The following is a 17,113-nucleotide window of genomic DNA, read 5'->3' on the forward strand; positions in this document are numbered from 1 at the left end:
TCCCACTGCTGGGCACAGGCCTCCCCTCAATCAACCGGAGGGGGTATGGAGCATACTCCACCACGCTGCTCCACTGCGGGTTGGTGGAGGTGTTTTTACGGCTAATAGCCGGGACCAACGGCTTAACGTGCCCTCCGAAGCACGGAATCATCTTACTTTTTCGGACAATCAGGTGATGGTGGTGGTGGTGGTTATTTAAGTATATATATATATATTTTTTAAATATTCAAAATAGATATTCGGGAATGACCCACATGCAGTTAATATAATGTATGTATAATTAAATTAGTAAGCGAGTGAGATATCAGTATAACAGGTATACTTAATGCGAGACAAACTTTTGAGACTGTCTTATAAATAAAATGTATTTACATGTACCTTTTTGAAGTTGTCCTGTTTAATTATACCGTTTACCATTGAATGGAAAAAGTCGCAAGTTTGTTCACGTTGAGTATAGTAAATTGTAGCAAATAAGTTACAGCCCCCATCCTATAGCTTTGGTACAAATACTCGGTAGATGTTACCACTTAGACGCGTTTAGGCAGCTGTTTACTAACTAAAACAAATTAACGTTTAAGAGCCAAAAAATATTATACATGTGACTTTTCTCAACTGTACCTCGTGTAGTCTAAACATAAACGGACACCCACAGTGTTGCTAGACTAAATATTAAATTAAAAAAAAGTAATAATTGGTATGTACTTCATTCTCAAACGTTAAGTGTTTAAAAATGAAAGTCGCAATGATTAAATAAATATATTGACTAAAATATTATATTTCTACTGAATAAGATTTTTTCCATATTTTCATACTACTCATGTGTAGGTGTAATCGTAGAGTCTAAATAAAATTGTACATATTTAATTTGTACGTTTGATAGCATGTCGGTTTGTGTGCGAGTAGGTATTGTGAAAAATACATATATTTACTAGACAAATATATTATCTAATATTTATATTTCTATTTCCCAATTATTACATGATTTCATAGGTGGTCGGTGTTTCTGTTATTTCGAATGCAAACAACCTTGGATTTCTCTACAGGTTTAAAAGTATTTTGAATTTAGTTGATTCCATATTATGCATAAAATATGTATGTGTACTTGAATTAATCTGGTTAAAAAAACAATTCAAATAGCGTTAATTTTTCGAATTTAAAAAGATATTATGAATGAAACCTGAAAAAGTAAACGTTTCCGTATGCTATAGAAAATCATTGAAACCTTATCATGGAAAATTAATAGTGTGATATAATATTTATAACGTATATTTATTTATTTATTTACAAATATTTATATGTGTGTGTATGTATATCATGTAGTTATACAGTATTTGAGTTTTTCGGTTAGATAGAGTATTGAACAAATTTTTACTTCAGAACTTAGGTGCTTTAGTAATTCTCTTAAAATCATCATTTGACAGTTAAATTGTGACGTTTTTTTAAACTAAATATTGAGTTAAAAATGTATATTTAATCAGATAAATGTAAATGTACATTTTGAAACAGAAAAATACATTATCACCACTATTGATATTATACTTAATTCATTTTCAAAATAGTTTTAACAAAAATATAAATGGAACTTAGACGACGCACACAAATAGTGCAATTGTTTATTTTTTATTGTGAATAATGATTATACAGGGTGTTAGTGATACCGTTACGAAAAAGAATTTGAACGTCTACTTTATTGCTTTTGATTTGCCTTAGACAGCATTTAACTACTTGACTGGACATCCGTTTTAAACAATCTTTTAATTTAATGAGTTGTTTAGTATACGGGATATAACGTAAAACCCTTGCCCAGGGATACAGGTGAAGACCTTAACGGCTGCAGAGGCGGAGATGGGCGCTTTCGGTACTGCAATTGAAGACTGGCCGTCTTAGTTACAGGGACTGTAACCTGGAACCTGACAAAGGGCAGCAGCAACTGTCAGTACTATCCAGGGGCGGAGGACAGGAGTCCTAGTATGACTTTGAAATAAACTACACTGGCCGCCATTCCACTCGCGTCAGACAGAGTACTGCGGGGCGGAAGGCATGAGGGAAACCACTGCTTTATATTTCCCTACACCAACAAGAGCGTGGCTCTTAAATTAGAGATGATAACTTGATTGTCTTGTCGGAAATGTTAATTATGATTATGAGCTCTTGTTGCGCTGCTTCATATACGTAATCTAGCGACTATTCGCGTTGTTCTATTTATATTGATGATTTTTAAGAATTTGACATTTTTATTTTTAATTTGTGTTCTATGCAGCTCTAATCACAATATGGGACTGAAAATGAAAAAAAAATATGAATTGCTCGACAAATTCCACTCGTTACGGTGTCACTAACACCCTGTATGTAATTTGGAAGCAGATTAGAAGCAAAAATTATCGCAGGATAGAAAAAATGCAATAATTCTAACCTAGTTTCTAAGTTTAGTTAGACATTTTTGTATCAGAGATTTTTCCGCGTTTTCGTCTGATATTTATTTACTATTTCGCTATATGTCCATATTTTTCATAAAAAAATATAATTCCATTGTTTAATGTAGTGGCATAGAAGTGAAATATATCCAGTTATTGTCATTTTTTTCTTCAGCAGACATTTTTATGTGAGACATATTTTTTTAATAATTTTAATTTTATAATAACAAAGTGAAGTAAATCAGACTTCTATAAACAGTGCCAAATGTCGCAATAATAGTTGCCGAGAAAAATCAATTTGTTTTTTTTTGTTTTCTATACTGAGAACTTAACAAAACTGCCGTATTCGTATTTTTTTTTTGTATGTTTCCTCACTTGAGAGAAAATAACCTCACGCAACATAAATCATGCCGGAACTGTAGGTTTCGTTGTCTTCTAAATAAAGTGTTGGTCACTTACAATGTATATACATAGTTCTAAATGTGATAACTGGACATATTTTACATTTAAATTACTGTAACATAAAGGGCATTGCTTTAATGCATTTAGGTATTTTTATTCTGTACTTTTTGATGTTTGTGACTAAAAAATATTTTTTTAAATCATCATTTTTTTTAAATGCTACGTATCTTTTGAGTCGCAAACAGCAAGAACTTTGCGAGTGAGAAATTTTGTTTGAATGGTAATTTGTATTGAATACGTATTGTGGTTTCAATACAAACTATGTGTTACGCTTCTCCAAATAATCAGTTTTTCAATAACAATACGGTGTTTTATTTATTTTTACCCCTAATACTTTACTAGTAGCTAAAGCGTACAACTTGGCAATAAATAAAGAAAAAAATATAATGGTAGAGGCATGTATAAAAATAAATGTATAAAAATAATTGTATCTGCGGGCTTAGCACCGTAAGCGAGCGACTCTCTCTCGCCTCGACATACGTCACCCGTCAACCGTCACTATCTCACAGTACTGCACAGAAAGAGACAGATGATCTCTGTCGCGGTGAGAAAGAGGCGCACGCTTACGGTGCTAAGCCTGCAGAATAATAATGGGTGGAAGATGTGTTGTGTACGGGGTCGTCTTTTATACCAAAAAAAAAGATAAAACCTACATCATGTCTGTTATCAATGAAATTAGAAGGTTAAAGGCGCTATCTATGTTATTTTTTGGGGAACGTAGCCTAGAAAGTTCTTCATTCAATCAAAACATTTTATTGCACATAAATTGGGTTTATTATTTGGGCATTGCATAAAGAATAATTATAAAATGACAGCAGAATTTTAACGGCATAAGAGTTTCATGTCTCCCTTTTTTGCCAAATTGTAAGTTTAAGCTTGGTTCATGTATGGTAACTAGAAAATCATATTAATTCTTTTAACAACTACTACATATATTTACACTTACAACTAAGTTCATATATTTTTTATTTTGTAGCTTTCATGACAATGCCTATTTGTCGCTAGTGTTTAAACCGCGTACGCTCCTTATTTGAAAAGTGACATCATGATATGATTTTTTTTAACAAAACCTCGATTTTTTGCAGTTGAATATTTCTGGGTAAAAAAATTACATCACAATTTGGTAGTTTCCTAGGTCAAAGTTAAATTATAAAATTCTGATTACTAAATAAAGAGAGATCTAGAGGTGACACAAGACGTTTTCTTTTTTCTATTTAACTTTTTTAATGAGTTTTAATAAAGAAAAATCCAATAATAATTGCGACATTTTGTCACGACTTTCTTCGACGTCCCAGTTTGATTTTTCATACAAAATTCTATAGTTGTTTTTGTTTTTTGTTTTGACGTTTAGTAAAAAGTAACTAGAGTAAAGTAAAAAGTAAAAGTGACTAGTTGGAAACTACACATTTTTTTTACCTGGATTGAAAGTATTTTAATTATGTATTATGAGGTTTTATTAACAAAATTCACACTCGAATGTGATTTTTTCAAAAAGGCGTCAACATGGTTTTCTCTATAAAGGGGCTATATGGCAAATGATCCGAAGCTACAAGCTTGCATAAAGTCGACACACAACGGATGCGCAATGACATTTAGTACTTTTTTTTTCGATGAGAAGTAATCACGTTGCAACATTTACAAAAAGGTCTTCAGTGATGGTAGGTAATTATTACATAAAGGGATACTTCATATCTGGTGACTGATAAAATTACGAGTTACCTTCGTCACCAAATCGTCACCTTATTAAGCCCTTTTTGAAATATCACATTCAGCGGGCTTAGCACCGTAAGCGCGCAACTCTTTCTCGCCTCGACATACGTCACCCGTCTCTCTCACACAGTACTGCACAGAAAGAGACAGACGATCTCTGTCGCGGCGAGAAAGAGTCGCGTGCTTACGGTGCTAGGCCCGCTGATGTGATTTTCTTTAACAAAATATCTATTCAAAAATTCGCTTACATGGTTTTCACTAGGTGACAAAGGTAACAATTTTATGATGATTTTAAAGGAACATTCGGTCTTACGACTTTAATTTTTAAATTAATGCAGCATTCCTAATTTGAATTTTAAAGTCATAGATTTTGATATAATGCAACAAGTTAGAAAATAACTCTGAATAATACAGGTAAAGAACTAGGCTACTACACCTCATTTTTTATCTTAAGTTTTAAAGCCTGAGGAAGGTGTTCATCGCCATCCTTTATGGTCTGACCGCGAGAGCTGTACCGCGTCGGTGGCGACAGACGCGCGGGGGGAAAGAGAAAGCACGAGTTGGTATAACGAATGGCAGAGAGAGATACAGTGCAGTCTGTTCCGCCCTCGCGAGCGGTCGGCTTTATAATTATTATTTTTACTATATAGGAGCCCAAATATATAATACATGTAAAAGATATAATTTGATATGCTCCGTGTTGTCACCAGTCTGTCAGTCCTGGGCGAAGCAACCGGTCGTCAGAAACCTCGCATATTTTCCTCTCTCGACATTCAACGGAGGTATTACTAAATTGGTGAAAGATTTTATATGTGGAGACTTCGCGGTTAGGGGGATTTGTGGTGACGAAAATAAAAAACAAAAAAAAAATATTTAAAGGTATTTTTTTGCCCTACGACATACTTTAAAAGGAAATTAATTGTAACTGCACATATTTTTTATAAGTAGATTAATCGGAAATGAAAAAAAAGTGTGAATATAATATTCCCTCATAATTTACATTTTCACTAAAACATGAATGCATGTTCACATTGCATTATATAATAAAATATATCTTACAAATATAATGTAATGTATGATAATGTCATTTACCACAAATCCGCCACATCGCATTATAGTCCGACCACTGGTTTTAAATAAGTTTGTGTGTGTTCGACTTACCTAAGTAGTCCATTCGATTTGTACAGTCTTGAAGAAAATACTTTGCAATATTTCAGGTGATATTACATAATATTATATTGCATTACGCGAAATCCAATATGCTACTAATAAATAGCTAGTGGTGATCAAATTTCTAAAATTTAAATAGTACACTTTTGTTCCTACATCTATGACATTTATCACACTGATCAAGTTACCTTCTGACCAAAAATGTAGTGCTTTTTTATCAATATTCAGACACTGTTTTGTATGGTAATTTAATGGTAACACTTTTCTCAATAAACAAATAACAAAAAAGTGTTTGTTATCCTCTGGGGGTGTTAAAATGGCAACATCGAAGCAATTCATCTTAAAAAAGCAATATTGCTATTTGACATTTGTTTGCATTGCGCACTTACTTTTATATACGCAAATGTCAAATTGCAATATTGATTTTTTTAGATGAATTGCTTCGATGTGGCCATTTCAACCCCTCTGATCTATACATGTTGTAACTCTTTCTCATTTAACTTCAATGTTATCTGTAAACTGTTAAGTTGACTGGACTACGTTCGTGAATAACAATATTTTAACCATCGTTTTCGTGTTGCAAATTTTTCCCTCCAAAGCATATTGACAGATTAACAATGTTTGCGTTATTTTAACATTCGATTGTTGCATTTTGTCTTCCGTTTGCGGGAGTGAATGATCAAAAGATTTTGATATTTTTTGGCGAAGTTTTTTTGAGGTTCTTTAAGGTGCCTGATTCAGGGTTGTGGATTTTTTTTATTATGAATTATATTTTATTGTTTGAAGATACTAGTCATAATTTACCTTGGGAAAATTAGAAGGTATTAAGTGAATGTTGAAGTAATATTCTTAACGTTTGTGATCGAAAAAAGTGGGCATAATTCTACTATTATAACGTATTTGAAAGTAGAGAAAATAAATATAACATAAATGTCTGATATATGGTTTAAATGCCTGATATATATACTCACTCACTTATGCTCACTGCCGGGCACAGGCCTCCCCACGGTCACCCGTAGCATGTTTATTCCACCACTGCTCCACTGCGAGTTGGTGGAAGTGTTAGGGCTGGTAGCCCGGGACCAACAACTTAACGTGCCTTCTTAAGCACCGAATCTTTTCGGACAATCAGGTGATGCAGGCTGCAATGTCCTAGCCATAAAAAGGACAGTCTCACAAAGTGATTTCGAAAATGTCCCCATATGAATCGAATCCGGACCTTCCAGATAGTGAACCCAACGCCTAACCACTAGCCCATGGTGGCTGCTGTAAAATTAGTGTTGTGGTGCGACTTCAAGTTAGTCTTCGTTGCAATGTATTCTGTAACATCTTGTACTTGCGTGATGTAAGTAGTGCGCATACGACACATTGGAGAATTCTGTCTTTCGCTTCCTAAATGATCATTATTATTATTATTTGTACCCTACACCATCCCAAAAAAAAAAAAAAAACTAATTCATTATTTAAAAAATATTATTAAAATACATTTGGTCTCTCTCTCTCATTTCAGTCTCTGCTATATCTCCCTGATTCTAAGATAAGCAAAGCCAGAGAAGTTCTCTAATTTTTCAGTAGCGAATGAATGCTGTTAAAGGCAAATATCTGCAATTAACCACGTCAATAAAAAAGGAAATGTATGTATGGCAGCCTTGCATGTCAAAAAGCCCAGAAGTGTTGGTCCACACATACATCACATTTATTTCCCACCGGGGCAAGCAGAGACTGGCATTCCATTTGCTTCGATCCTGACACACTTCTCTTGTTTCCTCCGCGTTCATCAATTGTTTCATACACGCACGCCGGTTCAGAGTAGGTTGTATTGAACCTTTTCTAAGGACTTCTCCAATTTGGTCAATGTACGTCCTTCTAGGTCTTCCTCTGCTAGCCCTATCACCAACTTACAATAACATACAATGACGCCTATTTCTAACTGGGATAAGCTGAGATAATGGAATTATATACTTCTCTTGCTTCTTTCTAAGTGTCGGTTCATTTATTTGTAAAATAATGGCAAAATCGTTAAGAAGTACCTTCAACAGATCACAAGATGTATTTTTGAAATGACAAGTACCTTCAATAATATTTAAATTGCGGATAATTACTTTATTTATATATAATTTCTACTCCATTTTCAATATTATAACTTTGACTATATATTATTTTCTCGAAAGCATGTTAAGTAGTTTGTTTTACTAGAAATTAATTGGTAAGTATGTGAACTTTGGCATGTGATCTTGAAATTATATGCCCTTCGCGGAATGATTTGCGTATTTCATGTGCGCCTGCTTGCTTCTATGTGTTTCTGATTTAGAATTAAAAAATATAATAATTTGCACCTTGTCCTGTACAGGCTAATTTTGTATCAAGCGACATTCTGAATTTCTGTAGGGATAACGGCCTGACACGACGAACTATTAAGCGTTATATCTACAGCCTGACATTACTATCTGTTAGTCACTAATTCGCGACAATGGCCCAGCAGTGGACTTATAAATGTCGTTTATTTTTAATGATTCTTAAATAATTCGAATAAAAATGTTCGTCCAGAGTCTATTCTATCCTGCCTGACACTTGGTACTGCTTCCGGAAGTGGTATTGCTGAGAAGAAGAAAAGCCCGTTTCTCCAAAACATTAAACTTTATTTTTATATTAAATGAACACATTTTACTTTGGATAAAGTTATGTATTTTCTGTTAATATTACTCACATTTTTGTTAATTCTACTCCAATTTTTAGCATCTTGAAAATATTACATTTTACTTTGTTTACAGCTTGATACAAAATTGGCAATATGTATGTAGGTATATCCTAGTGTTTAGTGTTAGTTTTATGTTTTTCTGTTTTTAGGCCTATGGACGGCACCGCACCGAAGCATGCTGTAGGCGCAAGCCCACAAACCCTGCTTGGGTAATTATCCCTCATTTATCCTTTGTTTTTCCAAATTGTATCCAAAAATTGTGGAAATTACAAAATTATGGAAATTATTTTTTTTTTTTAGAAAATACACATGTGTAAATGGTGGGAAAATATAAAGAGAAATAATTAAGTGGTTGAACATATTTTATTTGAAAATATTTTTTCTGTTATAAAGAAAGAACATAAAATTATAATAACATAAATTGGCGTCACATGTTTTGTATTTTTAATTAGAATTGGCAATCGGGATTTTATGTTATAAACAACTTTTAACGTGCTTCGAAAATTATTATTCTAAAGTTCCCAATTGGACAATTAATATGTGTAATAATAATGATTGGCATCGAATTGGAATGTTATCTTTTAAAAATGATAATAAAAGGGGTAATGAGGTAATATAGCGTGCTTTCATAGAAGTCCCTATGTCGTAATACCTACCCTACTCATGTTTTGTGTCGAAATAGTGTTGTACATTTAGTAATTGTCCTAAATGCAATCTCTAAATGTTTTAAAACCTAGATAGATTTTTCTCGATATTTAAATTTATTTTCCAATTGTAATTTTTCAATGTATTTTTTCGTAATTTTAATTACATTTTTAGTCGGAATAATGTTGTAGAACATATATGTTCTTCTATATGTTTTAGTAGTTGTCTGTTCGTTACTTTTAGATATAAGATTGTTCGAACAATCGAATAAATAGTAATAGTATAGTTCAGGGTATAATTAAAAAGAAAATAAAAGCTTAATATTATAATTCGCTTTTTCGAATTTATATTTTACAATAATAAGTGTAGTTTTTACATTTTAGCGTGCTAGCAAACCAAGCATAATAAATGGCATTGAATTTAGAGCCATTAATATTGCACTGTGATAAACTTAGATAGCCAATAACAGTCATAATAATCAACAACAGTCATAATAGTCAGTAACAGTCGTAATAGGTCGCGCTTATGTCGAACGGAGAAGTGCCATGACTTTTACTGTAGTCTTGAATAGGAAAGCAGTCACAGGAAGCAACTCCAAAGCCGTGGCTAAATTCTTAAAATAGTGAAAGCCACCGCGAATGGAGATAGATAGGAGCACAATGCCACATTAAAAAAAAACATCATGACGCAAAATACTATATTCACAAAGTATATTTTCTCAAACTGCCACATTAGCAAAATATCTTCGCAAAATGCGAATGAGAATTTGTAATTTTTGCGAAATTCGAATGTAGCATTGTGCTAATTAGTGTAAGTGTCATGTAAATTGGTGTGTATCCGCAGACAAGGCAACGAGGAGCAGGTGAAGCCACGCGTGCTTCGGTTCACGTGGAGCATGAAGACCACCTCCTCACGAGACCCCAACGAGATCATGGCCGAGATACGGAAGGTAAGGAGATCTCTCATTTTCCTTCGTTTCTTCGTCCTTTAGATTTTTTGTTGTGATCGTAGTAAAATAAACGCAAGAAATCAGAAATCAGAAATGTATGTATTTGCAAACTTTGCGAACAGATGAAGTTTTTCTGGAAGAATAACCCACTCCACTGGTTTTCCTATCCCGAAGTTCAGGTATTACTAATGTTGTTCAAGAAAAATTATGAAGTTCTGATTACCAAATAAAGACTAATGAAAATCATTTGCTTTTATCTATTTAACTTATTTACGAATTTTAATCAAGAAAAACGTAATAATAAGTCCGAGATTTTATCACGTTTTTCTATGACGTCGACGTGTGATTTTTTATACAAATTCCATAGTAATTTCGTGTTTTGACGTTTAGTAAAAATTAAGTGATTTGGCTTGTTGGAAATTAGCCTTAGTTCATCTCGCGGTGGTTGTATGTCTGTCTACCCCGATTGGCATATATACTCGTGGGCGTATGCTATGTTATATAATTAGAACATATAATAAATAAATAACAAAATAATAAGTCAAAATAAATAAAAAAAATAAAAAAATAGAATAAAAAAAAATAGAATAGTGTCGAAATATCGTCAGTCTCATATCCCTGATTTAAACGCGGTAAGAACCCGTTATTATGTGTTTTAATTATAATAATAACCGCGTTAACTTAAATCAAATCAAATCAATTTATTTGCGAGAACACATAAAATACAAAAAGGTGGTAAAATTATTCAAATAACAATGTTATGTTATATGTTTAAATCCATCGCAGGTGCTAGACGCAAACAACTGCGATTACGAGCAGCGCGAGCGGTTCCTGCTGCTGTGTGTCCACGGGGACCCCAACGCGGACTCACTCGTGCAGTGGGAAATAGAAGTGTGCAAGTTGCCGCGACTGTCGCTCAACGGCGTGCGGTTCAAGCGGATATCCGGTAAGCACGACACAACATCAATAGACACATGGCATTTGATAGGACTAAAATTAGCTCTATCCCTTTCTTGCACTTATTGTAAGTGCAGGACGGCACTCATTTGCGAGCTGTCGAACTAAAATTGGGTTAAGTATATGTGCACCCGAATGGGCACTAATGTATTTTATTTCATTTTTATTAATAATATTAATTTTATTTTATTTATTAGGTCATTGATAATTTTAATTTTATTTGATTTTATATAATTTAATTTTAATTTATCTAATCTAATGTACTTATATGGATATTAATCTGAAATAAATAATTTGAATTTGAATAAACAAATGACACAAGGGTTAAAAAGGCCACATGGAAGCAATTCATCTAAAAAGCAATATTGCAAATAAAAAAAAATATTGAAATCTCTGTAAGCGATAAGGCCGCCATTTGCCATGAACCTAGTTAAGAGTATTTTGTAAGTACAACAAATGTGAAAAAGCCTTTTTAACCCCCCCCCCCACCCTCTTCTTCTTTTGAGTCAATGACAATTCATTCAGAAACCAACATACTTACATATTTATTTTGGCAGCGCAATATCATCGCTAACTGACATATCTGATTTGTACCTTTTACTATAAGACACAAAGTCAGTCACAGCAGCATGGACTGCTGGCCGCAGACAGCGGTTATTAGACTAGCCGGCAATCACTCGTTACTATGGTTACTCCCCACCAATTTGCTATTAGACTACACGATCCCCGTGACCTTGACGCATCGGTCAGGATGAATTGGCTGGTCTACTAATAGCCGCTTAAGTCCCCTCAATTAACAGGAGGAGCATGAAGCATTTGCCACGCTGTTCCCCTGCGGGTTGGTGGAACTGTTTGGGCTAGTAGTCACAAGTTATCATCCAAACAAATTAAGAGGATTAGGCCCGGGATTATCTGGTACATGAAAGCATTATTATAATATTTCTCAATGTTCTTCAATTCCAGGCACCAGCATCGGTTTCAAGAATATTGCGTCGAAGATCGCGAACGAGCTTAAACTGTGACTGCCCGGGTCCGCCCCGCGGCGCCGCCGCCGCCGCCGCGAGCCCCCCCCCCCGGCCCACTCGCACCCCCACCCCCCCGCTCCCCACTCGCACCCCCACCCGCACCCCCCGCTGTCCCGCACGCCGCGCTCGTCCTCGTCGGAGCGCGCCACACCGCCGCCCCCTCCGCCGCCCCGCACCGACTCCCTCCGCCTCTCTGCCGAAGACATGGTTGTGATCGCCAACGGAGGCATGCGGACACCCTCAGGTGCGTTAGCTCACTTCCTAGCTGCTTACACCCCGGCGGAGCTGTCCCTCGCCCGAAGTGACTATCTCCGACCGCCGTTGTCCCCTAACAGGTCGGTCGCTTCGACCACCTACATCCAACCTAGATCTTCGTTATCCCTTCGAGCGGACAGCGCCGATATAGACCAAGGTCGGCAGACCTTGAAACCTAAAATGCCACATCAGTCCTACTCCTACAGCGTGCACACCTTACGTCGTCAGCCCAGAATGAGGAGTCCCGAATGTGACTGCCTTCCCATAGATCCCATACCCCCTCCAGAGCTATTCGACTTCTAAGTAGGAATCTAATGATCTGTGAAATATTTTAGGGCTTTTGGAGTGTTGTTTGGTATCGTCGAAAATAAAATTATGTTTATGAATTTGGACTGTTAAAGTGAAAAAGAAAATGATTTCGAAATATCTTAACAGTTCAGTAATAAAATCCAGTTAATGACAATAAAATAAGGCTATTAAAATTTTGTTTAATAATTTCGGTACCAAATGACAGTTAAAAAGTTCGTCCCGAAATTATCCTGTATTTGCAACGTCATAATTATGCCTACTACACTATACAAGACTTTTCGCCCGGCGGCGTCGACCCAGTGGCTGAGTACAACGTCGTCTACACAGACGATTAAATATTATAAAAATATTGTACTAAGATAAACGACTCCTGTACTAGTGAAAATTAAGGGATACGCCATATTAGAATTTTTCATCTGTCAAAAATTTTCGGTACCAACTTTTTTGCTATATTTCAATTCGTCGGTTCCTTTCTCGATGTTTTTTATTAATAGGGAACTATGAATACTATTTCTATAGTTAGTAAGTGTATCTGTTGTTTGTTACATTTTCATCTAATTAATCTTTCGTCACGTAATGTTTACCGAAATTAGACCGTAATTTTAAAATGGCGGATCCTTGTATCGAACTAAGCGTTAAGTCAACTTGTAAGTAAAAAAGGTTCGATGTATAAAAATGTTAAGAAATATAATTGTGACTTAGGATCTTGTGTAAAGCTGATATAAATGGAACATAGTAATATGTTAGAATGTGCCAAGAGTGATCACGTGAGAATTATACTGGATATTTAAGATGGTTTAAAAAATATGGTTGAACTTGGAGATATCATATCATGACTTTTGGAAAAATAAATTGCGTATCATTTCGTAAGTAAAATGGTCGATTTTTGATGAATTTGACAGAAAGAAAAAATGGTTAAAATAGAAGAGGTACCTCGGTCAATATTTAAGTTTAGCCACTTTTAACGGCTTAACATACCCAGTGTTACCGATCGGAGGAAAAATAAACGGTTTTTTTTTACAAATTGACACCGGTTTGAAATCGGAACCGTTTTTTTTAAAGAACAGAGTTTTCAATTATTATCCCGTCTTAAATATTCAGTCAATGATAATGTAATTACCTCTACTATAAGTTTAAAATATCGTTGTATGGTACACTATAAATAAAAATACGGGAAATGAGTGATTTGAAAATTAACTTTATAAAGATATACGTTAAACACGTTTCGGTAATTTAAAACGGTACCATATCGTTTTTAAAAATACCGGTTTTCTAAATTAAACCGAAAATCCTAATTGAAAAATAGTCTTTAAAAAAATATTAAAAATAAATAGCCCTTTTTTGTATATAATAATAGAGTTGTTAAGGTCTGTTCGAAAATAATAAAAAAATATAGTAAGTACCTAAAAAAGGTGAAACTTGTAGTTTTACGACATAGACAATTCAAATCTATAGTAGAGGTACATCGTTTGAAAAGCTTGAATAAAAACATGTTTTAAAACCTTAGGAAAAGAGTGAATTTACATACAAGGATTTTTTTTTAATGTTTCGTATGCTTTATATAAAACGATCCATAAAACATAACATCATTACGCCTGTATTCCTGAAGGTAAGCAAGAGGCGTATAGCATATCCACTCGCGAGCTGTTTGAGTAAGATCAATTTTAATGCGGAAGCGTGTTGGTTTATTCTTTTGCTGTTTGCTAAGGTTTTATCGTATGTTGGAAACCGAATGTAAGTTTAGTTAAATCTCTATTCGTATTCTAAACGCTCTCAACAATGCCCTGTATAAATACATTTCATAATTTCACACTGTGTCATGGATTTTTACTTCTTTTATAATTGTAGATAAGTTCGTTCCTATATTGTGCCCTGAACGGTTTTTAATATTAATTTAAATAAGCGTGTAAATCTTCTTTCTTGAAAATCAAGTGTATATCGTTCTGAAATTGTATTTAAAAGACATTTTTATCAATTTCTTGAGTTCGCGGCGCAATATGGGATTTCGAGGGTGTGTTTTTGACGGCTTGTATTACAGACTGCGACTAAAGTTACATTTAGGACACTTTTCAACTCAAAGCAAGGTTGTCTAGTCGTTATAAATTGTGATCAGAGTAAATAACGGTTATTTAATATCGGTCGTTGGAAACTACTCTAGTATTACTCGTGCTATCGCTTACCACGGCTTGGCTACTCTAAAATGACCCCAAAACTTTACCCGGGTGTAAACAGAGAGGTATGTTAGAGTGGCCAAGCAACACATTATTGTATGTTAGTTAATCATGTTGTAATATTGTACAAAGTGAGTTTGCGCTCAATACAACCTAGCTTAGTGTTAATTATATTTTTTTCCAATTATAATGACAAATTATAAATATACAAAAACAATGGCTGTCGTCAAATAGCAATGTTTGTTGTCGGCAAACCGTTGTGCTACCATTTTGTGTCGGCTGCGCGACCTAGTCGCTATTTTACGTTATACATGAAGAATGGATTGAGATTTACATCAGAAACATAGTTTTACTAGAGTTGATTTTAAGCAATGAATGATGTTCGTTTTCGGGCAATTTTTAACACATATTGTAATAAAGAGACGGCACATAACGGTAGCGCGACGAGCGCGGTCGCCCACTGCACTTGTCTCTTTCTAATATAAGGCTGAATTAGAAAGTGTCAAACGTTCTCTTAATGATGTACAGGTTGATAACACTTTCAATCTAGCTTCATTATAGGGTATACACCATAAAATGTTAGACGTACTTGTAATTTGTGATCAAAGTATTATGGACTTTGTAGGTATAGCAATAATTCACTGTCGTGTCAAATTTAACTTTCAACTCATTCAGCCTTTGGTGATTAACAAATTTGTTTGTGATTTGGTGTGATGCTTTTTTTTCTGTACTGAGTGTGATGTTCCACATACTTATTAGGTGATAAATATAATTATAAAAATAGGTATGTACGTACATTTGTGTAAGCTGTGAGGCGATCGCGTCTTTTTTCTATAATATACTTAAGTGTAGCGTACTTTTACAAGAAATCACAAATCTGACATCCTGGGGGGCTTAAAATTGTGAACAAAAATGTAACCATCGAAAAAGGAAATCGTGGCTTTCTAAACAAATTCGAATTTAAATATACTTTTTAAATGAAGTCAAATAAAACATTTTCGAATAGAGAAACGTTGTTTTAGAATGTCTACACTTATTATGGTTTTAAAAACAGAAGAGATGTCTAAAGACCGGGTTATCGTAATGGTTATTGGCACCCAGGATACATAATAACATGTAGTTATATATTTATATATATGAGCTTTGTTTTACATCATCTAGTGTAGACGAGCCCGACGAACGGCGTTTGTGAGATATTCAAGTGGAAATAAATTTTATTTTTAATTCCAAAATGTTGCTTTTCATTTATTACTTATGTCTTGCAATGAGGTACTGTCCAATCGACGTTCCCCAAACACATGATACATGTATCGTGGCCAATAACCCTACAGAATTAAGTTGACAGCTCACGTCAAACGGTTTGTATACCAGCGAGATACCTATTTGATTCGCCCGGGTTAGTCATTCATTTACTCTTTCTTCCTAAAATTTACTGCTGTCAATCTTCCGTCCCTTTCCTTTTCGGTGGATAAGAAAATGACAGCTGTAACTTAAATTAAATATAGGAGGTGTCTGCAGGATTCAGGGCCAGTGTGTCGCCGCTTTACTCATGACATGTGAACGACGCTTGACCTCGGTTGACTTTGTTGTTGATTATAAAAAAAATACTATTCGGGTATTACCATGGTATTACAATATTCTAATAAGTGGGTATACTACAATATCAGCGACTAATGAGCGGACGAAAAGTGGGTAGTTACACATCGGCGCCATTTTGTCGCCTTCATAATGTCAATTTATAAAAATTGGGGTCAGTGGTATTCTTCCTATTTAGTAGTAGTATTTCTTTATTTTTTGTATTATTTGATTTTTGTTTGCACCTTATGTCTCTTTGTGAGTTTTCCTAAGCACAAAGAGAAAAATAAATGGAAAAAAAATCAGACTCAGACGGGATTTGTACCCGCAGCTCTTGTCAAGCCGGGACGAATATGTTATCCATTACTCCACCGGGTTCTGCTGTCCTTGCCAAATTCTTAATATGTATCGTCATTAATTTAATTATTTTTAAAATTTATATTATTTCATGTGTAAGATGAGTGATAAAAATTGGGTAACTTAACTTTAGTGAGATATTTTACACTGCTGGGACTATGGTGCTAATTCCTGTAAATACCATCTAATTTTATTTTAAGTTATATCTGTCATTTTCTTATCCGCCGAAAAGGAAAGGGACGGGTAATCGACAAGCATAAAATTTATGGAACACACGTCAATTTTAAGCACAAATCTAAAACAACCGTCTAAAAATTCGCCCGGGTTATTCATTTATTTACTCATTCTTCCTAAAATTAAGAGCTGTCAATCATCCGTCCCTTTCCTTTTCGGCGGATAAGAAAATGACAGGTATA

The 17,113-nt window shown here is 34.6% G+C and overlaps 2 protein-coding genes across 9 annotated transcripts in view; both read left to right on the top strand.

The window, feature by feature from the left end:
* LOC126378037 (MAP/microtubule affinity-regulating kinase 3-like) overlaps positions 1-12,119 on the top strand; it is a 140,574-nt gene extending 128,455 nt beyond the window's left edge. For 7 of the 8 annotated variants that reach the window (XM_050026115.1, XM_050026114.1, XM_050026120.1 and 4 more), the window contains 5 exons: positions 5,297-5,368; positions 8,604-8,663; positions 9,943-10,048; positions 10,835-10,994; positions 11,969-12,119. In XM_050026115.1, the coding sequence (XP_049882072.1) occupies positions 5,297-5,368; positions 8,604-8,663; positions 9,943-10,048; positions 10,835-10,994; positions 11,969-12,027 (457 nt within the window). In that variant the 3' untranslated portion in view covers positions 12,028-12,119. The remainder of the gene's footprint in view (positions 1-5,296; positions 5,369-8,603; positions 8,664-9,942; positions 10,049-10,834; positions 10,995-11,968) is intronic. The other variant, XM_050026119.1, reaches the window with a different exon arrangement.
* LOC126378214 (uncharacterized) lies at positions 12,111-15,997 on the top strand. Its single transcript, XM_050026436.1, has one exon. It carries the CDS (start codon positions 12,235-12,237, stop codon positions 12,586-12,588), a length of 354 nt encoding a protein of 117 aa, XP_049882393.1. The 5' UTR covers positions 12,111-12,234; the 3' UTR covers positions 12,589-15,997.
* Positions 15,998-17,113: the final 1,116 nt, after the last annotated feature.

The sequence above is a fragment of the Pectinophora gossypiella genome, chromosome 25, assembly GCF_024362695.1.
Source record: "Pectinophora gossypiella chromosome 25, ilPecGoss1.1, whole genome shotgun sequence".
NCBI lineage: Eukaryota > Metazoa > Arthropoda > Insecta > Lepidoptera > Gelechiidae > Pectinophora > Pectinophora gossypiella.